At 52.5% G+C, this 19,548-nt stretch overlaps 1 protein-coding gene and 1 long non-coding RNA gene across 3 annotated transcripts in view; one reads left to right on the top strand and one right to left on the bottom strand.

Moving 5' to 3' along the window:
- The first annotated feature begins 3,767 nt into the window (after positions 1-3,767).
- LOC137204198 (uncharacterized) lies at positions 3,768-11,792 on the top strand. Its single transcript, XR_010933465.1, has 3 exons — positions 3,768-3,839; positions 10,239-10,363; positions 10,623-11,792. It is a non-coding gene; the product is annotated as an uncharacterized lncRNA (long non-coding RNA).
- A 4,626-nt stretch (positions 11,793-16,418) lies between these two features.
- ADGRD1 (adhesion G protein-coupled receptor D1) overlaps positions 16,419-19,548 on the bottom strand; it is a 145,364-nt gene continuing 142,234 nt past the window's right edge. For both annotated transcript variants that reach the window (XM_067701242.1, XM_067701241.1), the window contains one exon: positions 16,419-18,548. In XM_067701242.1, coding sequence (XP_067557343.1) covers positions 18,453-18,548 — 96 coding nt within the window. In that variant the 3' untranslated portion in view covers positions 16,419-18,452. The remainder of the gene's footprint in view (positions 18,549-19,548) is intronic.

Here is a 19,548-nt window from a genome sequence, read left to right as displayed (position 1 = left end):
AAATAAATACTTTTTAAAAAGCTAGTGGTTGGGGCTTCCCTGGTGGCACAGTGGTTGAGAGTCTGCCTGCTAATGCAGGGGACACGGGTTCATGCCCCGGTCTGGGAGGATCCCACATGCCGTGGAGCAGCTGGGCCCATGAGCCATGGCCGCTGAGCCTGCGCGTCCGGAGCCTGTGCTCTGCAACGGGAGAGGACACAACAGTGAGAGGCCCACGTACCACCAAAAAAAAAAAAAAAAAAAAAAAAGCTATTGGTTGGTTTGGAACTGATTGGAATACATGGCACAGTACTTACTGGGTAATCCGAAATGGAACCCAATGGCTTTGTGAAACTAACTTCTGGCCTTGGGTCCCTCCCAGATGGATAGGATGTTGTACCTTAGGATTTCCCTGGACTCAAGGGCATATTCACACAACTCTCAACACAGTGCCTGAAAATTATCCCTTATAGAAAGCAAGGTGGGCTAGCTTAGTCATCTGGCATCCAGCTTTGTTCCCTCACTGGGACTTGAAGACGTCATTGCTCATATAGAAGCTTTAACCAGATTTCCCCAACAAGCTGTAAACCTTTACAATTCTGAAATATCTTTAATAAGAAAGGCAGTCTTACAAAACTGGCTGGATCTTGACATTATAACAGCCTCTTACGTTGGTACCTGTGCTATAATACAAGCAGAATGTTGTGTTTTAACACCAGGTGAATCTTCTAATGTCACCAACTTAATGAGTCATGTGAAAATACAAACAAATGCCATGAATGACCCAATGCCCAGTTTTGTAGAAACACGAAAAGGCTGGTTAGGCTCAGGTGAAAGTAGGCTAAGATCCTTGCTTATGACATCGCTACTGATTGCTGCAATATTAGTAAGTGTGTGTGTTCTATAAGTTGTTGATATTTTGTATCTCTCACTGTTGTGCTATGACACCGTCCACAGGGATAATGATCGCTTGATGTTTGGAGATGATTAACCACCCCCATAAGATTTCTCCTAATGAAGATCTATTTTGAACGCCAGTTACAACTCACTTCCGAGATGCATCCTTGTTGCCCAAATGTGGCCATAAACGCTCTAAAACGATACCTCTCACGTAACCACCTCTTTCCCTCCTCTGTGGGAGAAGACTTTCTGGGAATGAGACTTCCCAGTGCTGAGGAAGTCAATGCTGATGCCAGATAACCAAATGGTTGCTCAGCGATGCTTTTTCCAGAGAGGATCTCTATCCAAAGGGGGAAACGTGAAAGGAAAATCAAAATGGAGTCGGTATTGCTAAGAGAGCTCTCTGACATGGAGCTGGGGGACCACTGAGGAAGGATGACTCATGCATGTCTTAGCCTGGATGGAACCTGACTTTTTGACCAGTTACTGTCTTAATGCAGCATCCACAATACCTGCCTGATGTTCCAGAAACTCAAGATATTTATCAGACGCTTCACCCTAAAATAACTCATGACAGCCCATCCCTTAGGGAACACACATTCCCTTTCTTGAATCACAGTGCATCATACGTCTTGAACAACCTTGTGGCATTTGCTTTTAGGAGCTCTTTTTTTTTTTTTTTTTTTTTTTTTGTGGTACACGGGCCTCTCACTGCTGTGGCCTCTCCCATTGCGGAGCACAGGCTCCGGACGCGCAGGCTCAGTGGCCATGGCTCACGGACCCAGCCGCTCCGCGGCATGTGGGATCTTCCCGGACCGGGGCACGAACCCGTGTCCCCTGCATCGGCAGGCGGACTCTCAACCACTGCGCCGCCAGGGAAGCCCCCTGCTTTCATGAACTCTTGACTCTTTCTCTTTCCTGTTAACACTCTGGTTTCACCTGAATCTGTATCTCCTGAATTGCTCTTAAGACCCCAAATAAAGCTCCTTGTTCTTGCTGCCTCGACACTGATTACTGTTTGACAACCATCAGAGAAGGCAGCCTTGCCCTTAATCAGTAAACCTAGCTGAGAACAGAAGAGTCAGCGTCAGACAGGAGAGCTCCTGTGAGGCAGGGCTCGCTTGTTAAGCGCGCTGATGTAGGGAGGACAAATATTTTCCCTCTACCCTCCTGTGTTCTCCTTGGCTGGGACTCTATAATGAAAGACAGATTAACAAGGGAAAATCAAACAGAAGTTTATTAACATACGTACCTCAAGTACACATGGTAGATACCCAGGAAAATGAGTGACTCCCCCGAGCTGACTTCGAATCCAGACTAAAAGCCATCTGAATAGGGAAAGGGGAGGGGGATGCAGACCTCTTAGGGGAGAGTGAAGGAGTCTTAGGAAAGATGACAGGGCCCCTGGAAGAATAAATGGGAGGATAGTTCGGGACAGGCTTTGTCAGAATGTGGTGTCTCCTCTCCTGTGGCAAGAGCCAACCTTCCCTGTTGGTGAGCCTTCCAGGAGGGGATCTGTGACAGCTGAGGTCCTGGGAGGATCTGACTTTAGGCAGACAAGAGAGTTCAGAGAAAGTCTCTCCTGCCTTTGCTGTTCCTCCAGTGCCGACAGCTCCAATAATCAGTGTACCAAGGGGCACACTCGGGGTGGCGTGTGTACCAAGGGGCACACTCGGGGTGGCGTGTGTACCAAAGGGCACACTCGGGGTGGCGTGTGTACCAAGGGGCACACTCGGGGTGGCGTGTGTACCAAAGGGCACACTCGGGGTGGCGTGTGCTGCTGTCTTCCACTGATGTGAGAGGTTTTGTCTGAAATGGGTTCACAGCTGCAGGAAAGGGTCCTGGACTGACCCAGGAGGCCTGCCTTGAGTCTGTCTCCAAAATCTGGGTCTGGGAAGGAGAACACGGGTCCAATGGCTCAGTGACCCGATGTGATTGTCTTTGGCCTCTTCACCCAGTGAGTGGGCGCCTGTCTGGGACAGTCACGGGAGCAGATGACACCTGCCGACCAGGCTGCTAAGCACGGGCTCAGTCCTGGTGGGAGAGCCGGGCTCGGGTGGAAGAGGCTTCCCAGCAACTCGGGTTGGATGGGCGTCCTGGAGGGATTCTCGCTCAGGATTCAGGGCCTCGACGCCCCTGGGTCTGGGACCAACCGTGTGCCCCGCCGTCAGCCTGGGGAGCTGGCTTCCCGCTCTGTGCTGCCCTTTCCCTCAACAGCCCCAGGAAGGGCGCTCCCTCCTGCCCCCACCTCCTCCATCATTTGCCCACGTGGATTTGTGTGCCAGGTTTCTGGGGTGACCTTCTCTGTGTCCTCCGAGTCTACAGGAGCTCGACTGAAGCTCGAGGTCTCCCACCAGCTCGTCTGTGTTTGGCAGTCCCAGCGAGGGCGCGCTGTCGGGCCTGGTGATTTATAACAGAGGGAGCACACGCGCCTCCACCAGGGATCCTGTTCTGCTCTGACTCTGAAGCCTGCTTGCAGGAAGGACACCGAACTCCCTAACGAGAGCTGTGACTGCGACAAGGCTGTTAACGCTCCAGCTAATGTGACAACGTGAGGAAAATTACTGTGTTGTTTACTGTCCCGCCACCTAGATGTTCCCATCGTAAGATGCTGGTGTCACCAGCTGCTCAGCACACAGGCATGAAAACAGTGACACATGTGTGACACAACTTTGCAAAATCCTCTGGAAATTGTCTGAGACTGGGTAATAATTGCAACATCCCTTTTAGCCAAAGACAAAAATAAAACAATTTAGGAACGAGCTTGACCCCCTTTTTTCAAGGAAAACAACCCATGGGGTGGGGGTAAGTGCCTCACAAGCAGGGCCGCACCCTTCCCAAGGGATCTGAGGCAAGATTGAGTTTTTTAGTTTTATAACTTTATAGTTTTCTTTTCCAAGATCACTTCTAGGGTGTCGGTCTGTGTTCCTTTGCTAAGCAAAGGCAGCATCCACGCTCAGGTAAGGGGGTCCTTAACTTGGGGGATTCTAGTTCATGGTGGTGGTTTAGGGCTTACTCACCCTTTCCCACCCTTCAGGACACTTGAGATGCCTTCAACGTTCCCTCCTGGACAGCTGGACCCACCCTTCCCACCACGTTATTTCTATTCACCAACCAAGCTCCACTCCAACACCTTGCACACGCACCTGTCCTCAGGTGGAGCGGCCTTCCAGTCTGTGCAGGCTGAAGATCAGCTGTTTCTTCCAGAAACACAACCATCTGTATAGTTTCCTCTTGCTGACCTAACAAATTACCACAAACTTAATGGGTTAGACAACACAAATTTGTCATCTCACAGTTCTGCAGATCAGAAGACTGACGTGGGTCTCACTGGGCTAAAATCAGGATGTCTGCAGGCTGTTTCTTCCTGGAGGCTCTAGGGGAGGACCTGCTTTCTTGCTCATCTGGGTTGTTGGTAGAAGTCAGTTCCTTGTGGTTGTAGGACTGAGATCCCTGTTTCCTTCTGACTGTCGCATGAGGGTCTTTCCACCTGCTGGGGGCCATGTACATGCCTTGGTTCACAGCCCCTCGCTCCATCTTCAGAGCCAGCAGTAGCAGTTGAGTCCCTCTCATGCTTTGAATCTATCCTTTTTCTTCTATCTTGTCTCTCTCGTTGACTAAAAAAAATGCACAACTGAAAAGTTGAGGGTTATGTTTTATTTGGTGGACATTCTTAGGACTTCAAGTCCAGGAGGCAGCACCTCAAGTGACCCTGAGAGAACTGCTCCTGATCTGGGACGCAGGCAGCAGTAAGCGGCAGCTTGCAGGAAGCAGCAGTGAGCAGTAGCTGGAAGCAGGATCCTAGCTCCTGGGCCGGGAGCCCTAACCACTGGACCACAGGGGCCAGCAGCTAGGGCCTGGGTCCCTAGTTCTCGATGTCTTGTCAAGAATGAGTTCAGGCAAGGAGGCAGAAGGTAAAGAGAAAAGGGAAGAGTTTATCAGGAAAGCAGAGTACACGTGGAAAGACGCATGGGCGAACTCGGAGAGAGAGAGTCATGAGGAGTTGTTGCGCCTTTGGGAAATTTAAATCACTTTACAGGGGGCAGTCTTCCGGGTCTTTGTCTTCTTCTTGGTCAATCGTACTGTTTAGACCCCTAATTTGTCTCTGGCCCCTCCCCTGGGTGTGTACACACGCCTCAGTCGAGATGGATTTCATCACAAAGGCGTCTGGGAGGAAGATAGCAAGACTTACTATGGCCTGGCATCCCCTGGCTTACTGACCCCTTGAAGGCTTTTGTACAGGTGCAGTGTCTCCCTTGCCCCAAGGATGGGAAATGTATGACCTGTTGATCTTTGAACAGGGTTTAGTCCCACTCCGTCCCTGCCACAAAAATGTCCAATGTCTAGTTATTTACCCTATTTCTATTGCTGTTTCTTATATCAAAGTGCAGATCTCAAAATATAGACAGGGGCTTCCCTGGTGGCGCAGTGGTTGAGAGTCCGCCTGCCGATGCAGGGGATGCGGGTTCGTGCCCCGATCCGGGAAGATCCCACAGGCCGCGGAGCGGCTGGGCCCGTGAGCCATGGCCGCTGAGCCTGCGTGTCCGGATCCTGTGCTCCGCAGCGGGAGAGGCCACAGCAGTGAGAGGCCCGCGTACCGAAAAAAATATATAGAGACAGGAGTCCGGTCATAAATATGTATTCCTGGAGCCCGTTTGTCTCTTGCCTCAGGAAATGTAAACAGGGGGCTGGTAAGGAATGTCCAGCCTGGAGCCCATCTTCTTCTCGCCCCAGGAAGTGTGAACAGTTGTAACTGTCTAGCCTGGAGTCCAACTATCTCCTGCCTCACTCCTAGGAGGTGAGCGGGGAGCCAGGATATATAGAGGTTTTTGCAACAAAGGGCAGGTAGTCTGAACTTCAAAAGATTATTGTTATTAAAGAAAACCAGATATTTCAAGTTAAGGAATGTAGTGCTTTTCTATGTATGGGAAGATGCAAGAGTCTGGGCTCGCTGAAATCATTCCTTCCATATGCGCGTCAGCTCTGGGGTTGGGGGCAGTATCCTGCGTTTTCACATCCCGAGTTCCCTGAAGGTGCGCCCTTGGGGGTGGCTGCCGTCTGGTGGCTGCTAGATGGCAGGCACTCTTCTCTCCGTCCTGAGTTCCCTCAGGGCTCACTGCCGGGGGTCCGGGGGCTGAGACATCTTTGTTTACTGATGTGGCTAGCAGTATTTTATTTCTCACTCTGACAGGATGGGAAGGATTACCCTATTTTAAGGACTCATGTAATTAGATTGGGCCCACCTGGGTAATCCAGGATGCTGTCCCCTCACCTAATTGCACCCTCAAGCCCCCCTCTCCCAGGTAAGGTAACACAGTCACAGGTCCTGGGGATCAGGGTGTGGACGCCTTTGGGGCCACTATTCTCCCAGCCACGCCATCACGGACTTGAATCAAGGTTCTCCCCCTCCGTTTCCCTGATGGGATGCTGTGCTGTGATTTGATGAACTGCTTGTCTGTCCCCATCCTCTGACTTGAGGGTCAAACCTCCTCAAGGTCAAGAAGGGTCTCAGATTTCCAAAGGTCCGTTCAGTGAATATGAACTGATGCAAAGGTGAATCCTCAGGACACCCACGGGCAGGAGGTGACAGGAAACTACGGACCAGGAGGGCCTGGGGCGCTGGTGAGACTGTGCCCCACGAGGGGGTGTCCTCCGCCCGGCACCAGCCACGGCTGCCACGTGGCACGGGTCTCAGAGCTGCCTGAGCCCTGACTGCTCGAGAATGTCAGGAAATCAGAATTTTAGGCAAAACATCTCAATCTTTAAGCACTGGCCGCTAATTGACATTGTTCCAGCACTGACCAGGTTGAGCACCTGGGGGTCGCCCAGCCTGTGTTCCTGCAGTTTACAGTCTCCTCCCTGGGGAAGCTCTTATATGACAAACCCGCCCAGCGCCTCCCTCCCGGGCCTTCAGAGGGACATCTCTAAGATCAGATCTGGTGTCTCCCACTCACGTCACACCCCTCAGAGGCTCTCTCCACCCCCTCTTAGCCTCACCTGCTGCCCCAGCCCCTCCTCCGACGTCCCACCGCCCCAGAACAGTCCTCAGCCCCTACTGTGTTCACAGCCTCAGCCCCAGTATTTCCCAGCAGTGGAATGTCCCCTCCCCGGTCCCTGTTTCCTGCGGTGTGCACTTGGAGAGAAAAGGTTCACGTTCCCAGGGAAATGCCTTGGACAATTCCCAGGTGTGAAAACCTGTCTGCTGGTTAGAGGCACACAATCTGCTACCTCAAAAAGCATTGCAACAAAGTCAACTAAACGCTGCGATGAAGTCATCATCCCGCGGAGACCAAGCATGGGAACTTAATTCTTTTTTTTTTTTTTTTTTTTTCAGTACGCGGGCCTCTCACTGTTGCAGCCTCTCCCGCTGCGGAGCACAGGCTCCAGACGCGCAGGCTCAGCGGCCATGGCTCACGGGCCCAGCCGCTCCGCGGCATGTGGGATCCTCCCGGACCGGGGCACGAACCCGCGTCCCCTGCATCGGCAGGCGGACTCTCAACCACTGCGCCACCAGGGAAGCCCCGGGAACTTGATTCTTAAGAGGAACCTTGATAACGTCACGTGTGGCTGAAAGTGAGGCCACTGGTGAAACGATTGCTGGGAGTGTCTGGACACTTTACACAGAAATTAACAGTGCTCCTTGGAAGCTGCTTGAATAATCCACTGCTGGTAGACGACAAGACAAGGAATGCTCTACGGCAGCGGCCCCCAACCTTTTTGGCACCAGGGACCGGTTTCGCGGAAGACAATTTTTGCACGGACCGGAGGGGCGGGGGTGGATGGTTCAGGCGGTCATGCGAGTGACGGGGAGCCACGGGCAGCGGCGGATGAAGCTGTGCTCGCTCGCCACTCACCTCCTGCTGTGCGGCCCGGTTCCTAACGGGCCACGGACCGGTACCGGGGTTTGGGGACCCCTGCTCTAAAGGTCTAAGGCAGACTTGAAAAGACCCACTGGGGACCTGGAGTTTGGGGCTGCTGAAATTCTAGAACTATTCACAGCCCTTTTTCCTGGAGCTGCTGAGGAAGCATCCAGTGTGACCAGCAACATTCTACCGACGTCCCCAGTCCTGGAACGTTTCTCTTTCGTGTAATCCACATCTCTAGAGCAAGGCTGCCTTCGTGCTCAGGGCAAAGGTTTGGGCACCGTCCGTGATTTCCCCCTTTGCCTCACATCCCACATCTAGCATCTCATAAGTCCTAGAGGGTCGACCTCAAGCATATGTCTTAGCTGATGAGCCCCCAGCTCCGTACATGACCTGGCCCCATCCCCCTCGTCACCCACGTCTCGTCCCATGAGACTGCTCCGCTCTCCCTGCGCTGCACCCACTCCTGCCCAGCTCCTTTCATCTTGCCGCTCCTTCTTCCATTATTTTTCCCAAGGCTTCAGCTTCACCGTCAACCCTCAGAGAGGCTTTCCCTGACCGCTGTTCTAAATTACAATTAGCGTGCATACGCACACTCACACATATAAACACACACCCCTGCTATGTACTATGCCTGCACACTTATGCATATATGCACACCTTCACACATACAGATACATACGCACCCACAAACATACCCACTCACCACCACACATACACCTACCCACTTACACATCCACAAAACTCTACATGTTTGCACATACTCCTACACGGCACACACGCATGCACATGCGCACACGCGCACGCGCGCACACACGCACACACACACACACGCACGCACACATGCACACGCACGCACACACACACGCGCGCACGCACACGCACACACAGTCTATCACGTCGCCCTGCATCATCGTCTCATCGCCCTCAGAACGCACACCACCAGCTGGTGTCACCATGTCCGTGGCTCAGTTACTTGATCACCATTGGCCTCATCCGCTAGGACGTCATCTCCGGGAGGACAGGAGCCTTGTCTGACCTGTCCAGTGTCTCCTCCACAATTTCTAGAACTTTCCCTGCCATGTGGCAGGTACTCAATGAACATGAGTTGGATGGTGAATAAGGCTTCGTCTTCAACAAGGTCCTGAGGCTGTAGCACAGCCCACATCCGTAGGCAGGGCTGCGTCACACCCGCTGAGCACCACGCTGTCCCCTCGCCTCCAATTCTGCACGTTCCACACTGACGACAGTGCCCTTGTGATGTGTCGGCACAGACCTGTCCTGTCTCTGCCATGAAATCCAGTCAGCTTGGACTCAGCTTCCTCACGTAGGTGGGGGATGGAGTCGTACTTGTCTCGTCTGCAAGGGTGAGGACCTGGTACTCCTGCCACCCAGCCGGCTCTCACCAGTGGTGGGTATTCCCACACATCCACCTCCAGACGCCCCCAGGGTCTGCAGGGTGGCCTTCATGTGACTGCTCCAGGCACGGACTGTGCACCGTCCCCGCGACCAATGGAAGCCACTTGTGTTAATTTACAAATCTGGTCACTGGCCAGCCAGTGGTAGGCGTGGAGTGGTTCTGTGTAAATCCCAATGTGATTCTGAACGTTTGTTTTATTTCATCTCTCCTAAATTTATCACTACCGTGTATGTCTTTAAACATGCGAGTCCTCTCTTAGGTTTACACAGTGCCAGCAAATGTTTTAATACTTACTTTCGGAGCGTTTAACTTAATCAGATATTTGTGTATCCCTCCCTCCAGTCTTACTGACCTAGTTGCAAGTGTAATGGTGATTCAGAACACACTCTCTGAGGCTCAGGTCCCTTGTTTATAAACAGTGAACGCTCCATGCAGAAGTGAGAACACAGTAAAAACTCTCTGAACCATGTTTTTTAGCTTGGAAAAACCATTTGTGAGCCCAGAGGCGAGATTAAAGCTGCAGTGAGATTCTAATTCTATGACATGAGCAGGAAGCATTGAAGCAAAAATAAAATATAAATCTTTAAATAAGATTAAGCACATTAGAACTAATAAAATAGAGGTACCAGAGGCAGATAATAAACAAACCCTAATCCTTACAGGAGAGGATGTTCTAGGAAATGTGGGTTTCGGCTCCGAGCCCTGGAGCGCAAGATAACGAGACAATAGGTAAGGCTGTGCGATAGATTAGCTAAGTGTGGTTGCGAGGGAAGCTCTGTCTGGTGCCCAACACGCTTTAGTCTATTATCAAAACTACTTTGGGACTTCCCTGGTGGTCCAGTGCTTAAGACTCCGCGCTCCGAATGCAGGGGGCCCGGGTTCGATCCCTGGCTGGGGAACTAAGATCCTGAATGTGCCTGGTGTGGCCTAAAAGCAAAGCTGCTTTTCCTGTTGCACACAAAGGTTTGCAGCCGTCACAGACAAACCCCACAGCTCAGGGACCAAAAAGAACAATCCGTTTGTCACCCATGCCTGGTGACGATCATGGACTGACAGGGCTGCTCTGCTCACCACAGTTGCCCCAGGACCCAGGCTGCTGCAGTCAGTCACCATGTCAGAGTGGGGAGGAGCTCCACAAGGACGTCAGATGCCCTGGGATAGAAGTGAGCATGACCTCCATCCAGCAATCCCATTACTCCAGGTGGGTGAGACGAGCTCTCTAATGGGGCTCCACCCTGTGCTGTGGAGGCTCAAAGGAAGGAGCATCACGGGCGGACTGGGGTCCGGGAGGGCTTCCCAGGGGCTCAGGAGAGGCGGCCTCGCCCATGAAGAGGAGGGCGTGAAAGGCTGAGCCTCAGACGTTTCTGGAGGCGGGTGGGGGTCTGAGCGCCATGTGGGTCTCAGCCTTTGCCTCTGGCGGTTCCTGTTCTTTAACTGCGGATGTGAATTCTCCCCAGCAGCACTGAGAGCAGACCGCAGAGCAGCCCGTCTGGGCGCTGTCTCCACCTAAGGACAGGCCGCCACCACGGGAGTGTGCGCACCTCATCTGGACACACGGGCTGTTGTAGCCCCACCTTAGACCTTACTTCTGGGAGCCGTTCCCGCCAGAGTCTCTCATCTTTCCCAGCGATGGCTAAGCCGTGGGCAGAGGACATAACCCTTCCTGCTGTGCAGTGTTCCCTGGTCTCTTCTCTTCAAAGTGTGACTGACAAATCAGTACACGATAGAGGGCGGACACTTTTGACCCAGTAATCCAAATTCCAGGATTTATCCACGATAGCTGATGTCTGCAAAGGTCTACCTACAGATATTTCATAATGGCAATGATACCCCTTACAGACTTATAATGGCAAAAATATCCCAAGAATCCAACAACCTGGAGTTGATTAAATACAAGAACACGGGCATCCATAAGGTAAGACAGCAGAGGCATCACCGCCACCAGAGGCATCACCATCACCACCACCAGCAGAGGCATCACCACCACCAGAGCCCCCTGGGAGAGCCTGGGGGTCGAGGTACTTTTAAAGTCTCTTCAGGGGACTCCATTAGCCAGAAGACAATTCCTGCTGGAGAAGAATGACTGATGCCACTAAAAATGATTACACTCTATTCATGCATTTAATTGTTAAGAAAGAAACAGTTACAATAAAGTGTGTGCGATCAGAACCCATTTTCACGAAGATAGATACACACTCAGGCGTGCGTGTACACACTCAAACTCACATACACACACCTGAAAAGCCACAGAATATTTATCACTGTTCTCTCACTGTTGATTCTTTTCCTGCCTTTTGCTCATCAACAATTAACACATTTTCTACAATAATTATGCATTTTTGCAGTAAAAAAGGTTAACATTTTTTAAATGCTTCTTACCATCCAGAGTTGTTAGCACTTGGATGCTGGCGGATGGATATACAAGATGATGATACCACGGAACAAACGAACAATTTTAGCACTGCTTACAGCGATGGAAATTGATGTGAACTGGAAATAAATTTAAATACATTTGTGTACCTGGAGTCTACTATTCACTGGCTAATTTTTCCCCATCATCCCTAATCTTGAAAATTCTTGCTCCAGAAACTGCTCTTTAAAAATTCATAAATGCACACTTAAATAAATAGATGAGCTCCCTAAAACTTGATTCGTTGTTCCAAAAAAAATGGTGTGGAGACGCTTCACACACAAAGGAGCAGAAATCGTTCAGCCGGCGCGGAAGACTGCACAAGTGCGCGTGGGAGGTCTGGGGATTCATCACGGGAGCCAGGGAAGCCCAGGCTGCGTCCGTGAGGGGCAGTGGGATAGCGAGAGATGGCGCTGAGGACTGTGGGCCCCCAGCGCAAGGTCGCGGTCACAGCGCCTGCGGCCCCGCCCTCCCATCCAGGCCCCGCACCTTCCCCAGCATTGTTTTCAGTGAGTCTGTGCAGGAACCCCAGGGAGGACGGGCGGGGCTGGAGGGAGAGAGACCCTGTGAGTCCAGGCAGACCCACGGTCGGGAAGGGTGTTGAGCGTCGTCAGGTGTGAGTGACGTAATCGGGGCTCCTGGGCTGCAGCCCCTGATTTCTAACCAACCTTCGGAAGACAGAAGGGGAGCCACTCTGAAGACCCAGCAAATGGCTCAGAAAACCTGCTTCGAGGATTAAGAAAAGCATGAAACTGTTAACTCGTCCTCTGGACCCTTCCTGGGCCTCTGATATCACAACGATGCCCCAGCTTCCTGCCGTGGAAGGAAGGTTGCAGGGGAGGGGAGGGGACGTGTTTCCTCTACGACCCACATCACTGCAGAGGCCCTGCTCCCCCCGGGCCCATCACATGCAAATCCTCTCTGCTGACCGCTCTTCTGCAGCAGCTGCTGTTGTGTGCCAAGCTGGACAGGAGCTGCCCTGCATGGGGCAGGTGAGAGCACCCAGGCCGAGACCCATGAGGCAGATGAGTTCTAGGCCCCAGGGGTGGTCAGGAAGCTGCAGCCTGGCATCCCCTGAGATGTGGGGAATGCAGAATCCCAGGCCCCCGCCCTGGCCCAGGAATCAGCATATCTGCAGTGCAAGCAGCCCCGAGGACTCGTGAGCACGTTGTCCTCTGAGGAGTCGGAGGGCAGCTGCTCTGTTCAGTCAGCACAGCACAGGGGGCAGAAATGCATCCATTGTGACTGCATCGGGTGGGGCAAGTCTGCTGTGAGCGGCTGCAGACCTCAGTCCACAGGAGCTCACGTGAGACAAGCTACTCTCTCGCACAAAACCCAAGTGTGGAGAAGTGTGGTCCAGGGCTGGCATCATCATTCACAGTCATAAGGGAAGATAGCTCCTCTCTCTTGCTTCTAGGAACTCCTCGATATTGGATTCTTCCTCATGTTCCAAAATGGCTGCTTGAGCTCCAGCCCCCACATCTACATTCCAGCTGCCTGAGACAGGCAGGTCACCGTCCTTATCTGACTCTACTCTCTCGAACTTCTCTAGTTACCTCCAAGCTTGGGGACAAGCTTCACACAGAGCCACGGCAGCCACAGCCTGTGTCCTGGGAGGAGTGCTGGGCAAGTCAGAGAGATCCTCCCACCAGGGCCAGGTGTGAGCATTCTGTGTGCCCCAATGCTCCCCACCCCACGTGGAAAGAGTCTGTGCAGCGTCCACCTACAGGACCCAGCAGGGAGAGAAGGGAGAAAGTCAGTACACTTAGTGAAGAAAAATCTCTCAAAACTCGGGAAATCTGTAAAACCAGAGACAGAAACTGGGGCCAGGACTGTTTGCTGTTTAACTGACAAACACAGCTTGAAGCAGAGGAGGTTCCAGAGTAGCCATTTCTGTGAACAAGCTACACAGGACGCAGCAGTCAGGCCATTAGTGCATTCATCTGGACAGACTCCATTAGGTCCATTACTCTTCTTGATTAAATCTCCTCCAGGGATGCCTGTCAGAGGTGAAGCAATAGTCCCACATGGGCTTGGGGAGATGCCAAGGCAGCATCTGGGTGGTGTCCCCCCGGATTGCAACCTCCCTCAGCCCCAAGCAAGAAGCACACAAGGCCCTTCCTGCTGCTCGGGGACATCCGGGGGCCCAGCTGTGAGCAACAGGGAGCTCTGCTGGCTTCTCTCCCAGCTGCACCTCCAGGGCCGTCCACAAAGCTGCTCTGTCCACAACCAGGGGTCCCAGCTGTCTCCATCCTCCCCACAGTTATCCTTGGGGGGTAGCTGTGGCCTGGCTCCCCCATGTCACGCCGTGGTGCCACACTTCCTGAGCAGACACCGGTGTTCCCTCCCACATCATGGCTGAGGTGCCTCCCCGGGAAGGAGAATGGGACCATGAAGGCCATTTTAGACCAGTCAGGGTTTGCCCCTGCACTGGTGTTGGGTCACCCTTCCCTGAGTCATCCAGGAGATTCAGTGTTCTCTCAACAAGGAACAAGGTGGGGTCTTGGACGGAGACCCCGTGTCTACTGCCCCTGCTCCCCTCTGCTGTTCGGAGAACGGAATTAGAGCTACTGCAACTTCAGGTTTTCCTTGTTTTACGGAATAAAACCTCCGACAGAAGTGGAAGGGACTCAAAATTCACACTGACATGAAGAAATCGACCCCTTCTGTTTCAGATTCCATCCTGCCAGGGCGGCAACTTAACCTTGGATGATTTGGGGATTCCGCACCCCCTTTCCACCTTTTCTCCAGAGATGAGTCCATGTCCGGGGATATATGTAGCGCCAAAGTATCCAGGAGGGAGGATCAGAGCCCTGGGAACTGCACCTGAGAACCTGCCCACTGGCTTCTCCCTCCTCCGTCTTCTGAGTCTAAAGAGGTCAAGGGACTGGAGGGGAGAAAGTACTTTCATTGTAGCCACAGCGCACCTCGGTGAAGTGACAGGAGAGAGCTGGCAGCCATAGCTTGCTCCCATCCTATTATCAACAGCTGCCCTGCTTTGCACGGGATGTGCTTTATCAAAGCCGTGTTCCATCTGGGGGAAGGGCATCCCTGACTTCCCAGCCCCCTCTGGGCTCCCTGTCTCCCCAAAGAGGGGGAAAATGCTTTATCACTAGAGAAACACTTCTGAGGGTCACCACCCTAGACACAGACCCACTATAAGATGCAGATTTACCATAATGTTACAGAACACTTCTCCTACCACACATGTTAACACCACAGCAGAAAAGGAGTATTAACAGATTAGGCTGAAGGGGCTGCAAGCTGCGGACTCTGTGAGGAGTACAGTCCACAGGGAAAGCCCAAAGTCAAGGGTAGAGAAGGAAGAACAGGAAGTTGGAGCCTCCGGCACCTACAGCTGCAGCGAACAGTCTGCAGAGCCCAGCTCCTGGTCAGACGAACGTAAATCCTCACACTAAAGTCCTAGTTACCTCAGTTTCTAACACCCAATGCAGATATGTTTAGCTTTTAATAACAAGAAAGAAAATTGTAAGGGATACCAAAAGGCGAAGAAAACAAAACAAAAACCAAGCATCGTAGTATATTTAGGTTACGCCATAATGACTTGATACAATCATCACAGTAAGTCTAGTTGACATCCATCGCCATACATGATGGTGATGGACGGCACAGCTACAGAAGTGTTTTCTTCTCGTGCTGAGAACTTCTAAGATCTTCTCTCTTCGCAACTTTCAAATATGCAAGACAGTGTTATTAACTGTAGTTGCCACGTTGTACATTATAGCCCCAGGACTTATTTTATAACTAGAAGTTTGTACCTTTTGATCCCCTGCATCCATCTTGCCCACCACCCAACCCCCCACCTCTGTCACCACTAACCCACTCCCTGTTTCAACAGAGAACACCCTAGTGGTTACCAGTGGAGGGGGAAGCAATGCAGCGGAGGGGGAGGTACAAACTATTGGGTGTGAGACAGACTCAAGGGTGTGCTGCACACCATGGGGAATAGAGCCAATATTTTGCACTAACTATATATGGAGTATAAACTTTAAAAAAATTATTTTTTAGTTTCGTAAGCATTTCTTTTCTTTTTCTTTTTATTGGAGTAGAGTTGATTTACAATGTGGTGTTAGTTTCTGCTGTACAGCAAAGTGAATCACTTATACATATACATAGATCCACTCTTTTTAAGATTCTTTTCCCATATAGGCCATTACAGAGTGTCGGGCAGAGTTCCCTGTGCTGTGCAGTAGGTCCTTATCTATTTTGTATATAATAGTGTGTATATGTCAACCCCAATCTCCCAGTTTATCCTCCCCCCTCCCCACCTTTTCCCCTGTGGTAACCGTTAAGCGTGTTTTCTACATCTGTGACTCTGTTTCTCATGGAATCTAAGGTAATAGTACAAATGAACTTCTTTACAAAACAGGAATAGAGTCAGAGAGGTCAACATTTTTTAAAGACTTTAAAAAATAATAAACCAGATTTAAAGACTTAGTATAGAAAAAAGAATGTAAAATAGCTCATTAAGTTTTAATGTTACGTGTTGAAATATTTTTGACACATTAGCTTAAATAAAATATAGTTAAATTTTTTTAAAAAAAGAAGCACCAGTATTCTGTCCAGTACATTAACCTGGGGAGACACAGGGCTGCACAAATGCCACTACCTGCCCCACCCAGGGAGGCTCCTGAGAGGCCAGGGCATTGCCCATCACAGTGTCCCGAGAGCTGGAATGTGCTGGGCACAGAGAAAGCACTGAATAAATGTCTGCTGAGTGAATCCCAGGGCTGGATTTTACCCACGTGTGCTTCTCTTCAGATGTTTGTCGTGAGATCCGCTGTCCTGCTCACCTCCCACTAGCAAAAGACGCTAAAGACCACACTTTAAGGACACTAAGATTTTATTTCATAAAAATCACAACATATTTTCACTATGGAGTGGCATTCATCGTCTTTCCTGTGCAATAAACTAAACACGCTCTTGTCTCCAACTGCTTCTCTGTGGCCACATTATGTGTAGATAATAAAATACTGCAGAAGCCAAATATGTCGCCTATAAATAAAGTGCACTACTTTCATTCTTGAGAAATAGGGAGTTCGCGCGTTACTTCTCCTGATATATTATATGTAGGGTGAATATGCAGAGAGTTAAAAAACAACAAAACCAAGAATTCCATCTAAAATAAAAACAGTTCCTTACTTGATTTGCTTCACCAGAAACTAAATAAGAAAAAAGAATCCAAGTGTCAATCTTAGGAATACAGTGTTCTCACTTCTCGGTGCTCTTGGGCCTGACAAGGATCTAACGCCAAGTTACAAGCGATCTGGTTTCTGGAATCATGAAGAGAGCCTGGAGCAGACCTGGGCGCACTTTTCGCCAGACACAGGGTCTCTGCCTCCATCTGCCAGGTTCACCCCTATGGCACACCCATGGAGACTGCCCATGGCATTGTCACAACGTGACATCTGGGACCCACCCGGACGAAAGGACAGAGGTTAACCCTGCGTCAACACGCCGCTCGGTGTCCCACCCCCCTCCCGGTCCCCCCGCCCACCACCGGGGGAGATGCCTGAAGATGGTGTCACACTCATCATCATCAGGGCGTGAGTTACTTCACGAAGGTGCCGGAGGAAGATGGAAAAGGTCTGCAAGGCGATGAAAATCTCACTCGGAAACAAAGCAGACGTGTTGGGAGAGGCGGGGCGACGCGGTGGGGAGGCCTTTAATGCTGTCGCCGTCACAGTTTCCAGGGAAGATTTTCCAGTACCGAAAACAGGTTGGAATTCCGTACCCACACACCTCACAAGCACTCTCGGCGCCGTCATCACAGGGTGACCTTTCACAGCCTGTTTCCCAGCTTTTCTCGATGGCGTTTCGGTTCACGTCTATGATCGAACCCTAGCATTCCACGGGGTCCCGCCCACACACGGAGCCCTAAGGATCATCCCATTTCCTAGGGGGCTGAGTCCGGGTCCATAAATTAACATCAACTCAGAAGCTACAGCTATTGCCACCCTTCCCACCCCGGGTCGGTCAGGGCCAGGGTCCTCCCCCGGAGCAGCCCGCCGAGTGGCTCTGTGCGTCAAGGTCTGCCCCTGTGGCGACATGAAGTCATGTACTGCGCTCCCCTCCGCTGTGATCCGCTCGCTAGAAACACGGAAAAGCATTTATAAGTGATGAGGAAGAAACTCTCTGCGGGACGTTATGCCTTGGGAGACGGTGGCTCTGATGGGCCACCGTGGTGAACACACAGGAGGCTCAGGTGCCAGGAAAGGGGGCGATCTGAAGGCTGACTTGGAGTCGGAAGAGCCAGCACTCACGAGGGAGGGGGGAGAAGCTGTCGGAGCAGAACCCCCCCCACCCAGGCTCTCCGCCTACGCACGGCCCCGGCGCACAGACGGGCGGGGCACCTGGGCGTCAGCAGGTGCCTGGCATCGGGGCCCTGCTTTGGGTGGAGTCAGCAGGTGGAAAACATCCTTGGGCACTTCCCCACGCGCCCCCAGGGGCCTCCGCCCAACCTCCCCTGCGGGACCCCACCTCTCTGGTCCCAAGTCCCCATCGTGGCGCCCGCCGAGGCTAAACTTCCCTCCTGGCGCCATGGGCCTCCTGAGCGCACAGCGTGGAGGGTCTGGGGCTCTGCGCACTTGCAGTGACAAAGGGGAGGGACCGCTGTGTGCTCTGGGGGGCCCGTCCGTCGCCGTGTATCAGGCTGCGGGCTCAGCGGTGGGCTCTGTCACAGGGGCGGGTCGCAGGAGAGGATGCTGTCACGGGGGGCGGGGGGGAGGGCCGTGACCCCCAGGTCCAGAGAGCGACGAGGAAAGGGTCCCAGTTGCAAAGGCAGAGCGATGCTTGCGTGTGGTCTGCAGCGGGTCCGGGGGTTCTGAGCGGCAGGCTGCCGGGTCCACGGCCTCTCTGCTCACACGGCGGACAGGTCCACGCGGTGCCCGGAGTGGCTGCTCTTGTCCCAAGGGGTGAGCTTGGTGGAGCCTGTACCAGGCCGGGTCCCGTTCATCTGCGGACCACACAGGATGGAGAAATGCAGATTGCTCTGAGACAAGAAACCCAAGCCCCACAGGAGTGCTGAGAGCAAAGCCCTGTGCCAGAAAGTTGCCTGGGGATCCTCCTGGGGGCGGCCCCACCGCTCCCCAGAAAAATGAGGACCCAGAGGGCGCAGTTCTCTCCACCTCCTCTGCACAGGTTCCCCGGCCTCACGGCTCCCAGGTTCTGGGGTGCACTCACCCAGGCAGTCATTCATTCATCAATCTGTCGTTCACTCATTCACTCATCCACGCTTCTATTCATCCGTTTATTCACTTATTCCTTCGACACTGATTTATCGAGCAGGCTGGGCACCGGGGCCTGTTCTAGGCTATGGGGTCACACCAGTGAACAAAGGCGACCAGACCCTCGCCCCCGGGGAGCTCGCGCTCCAATGGGGGAGGCAGACAACGGCCATGAAACAAATGAATAAACCAAACAACCGCCAGGGGTCGCAGGCACAGGACGCTGGGGTGCGGTGGGAGCCCCTTTGTTCAGTGCCGTCCAGGAGGGACTTCCTGAGGATGGGACCCCTGAGCAAGGGCCTAGCTGACAGGTGGGAGGCTGCAGTGCAGTGAGAACCCAGGATATCGCCTGCTCCAGGCTGCCTGGGGGCCCTGCCTGGGGGTCTGCGGGGCGGGGGGATGAGGAACCACTTCCCACAGGAGGAAGGTGAACCAAGCCCAGCGCTGGGAGGTGAGCGGCTTGTTCAGACCCCTGACCATCCAGACCCAATTTCTCAGGCACCTGTAGGGGGAGGAGACCTGATGTAGAGGCCGGGCTGTGTCCAGCGACTTTTGTGCCTCTTATAGGACACCCTCAGCATGTCCAGTGTCTGCCCCCCCGTCAATTGATCCTTCCATCCCACTAAGTCAACATAAGAAGTACTGGCCCTGGGAAACGGGGCAGGAGAGAGGGCCAGGTGATTTCGTGAGGAGGGGGACCCTGCTGTGGGTGTGACATCAGCTCGCGCC

Source organism: Pseudorca crassidens, chromosome 12 (genome assembly GCF_039906515.1).
Source record: "Pseudorca crassidens isolate mPseCra1 chromosome 12, mPseCra1.hap1, whole genome shotgun sequence".
NCBI classification, from domain to species: Eukaryota; Metazoa; Chordata; class Mammalia; order Artiodactyla; family Delphinidae; genus Pseudorca; species Pseudorca crassidens.
This window is presented reverse-complemented; position numbering and strand designations above follow the sequence as displayed.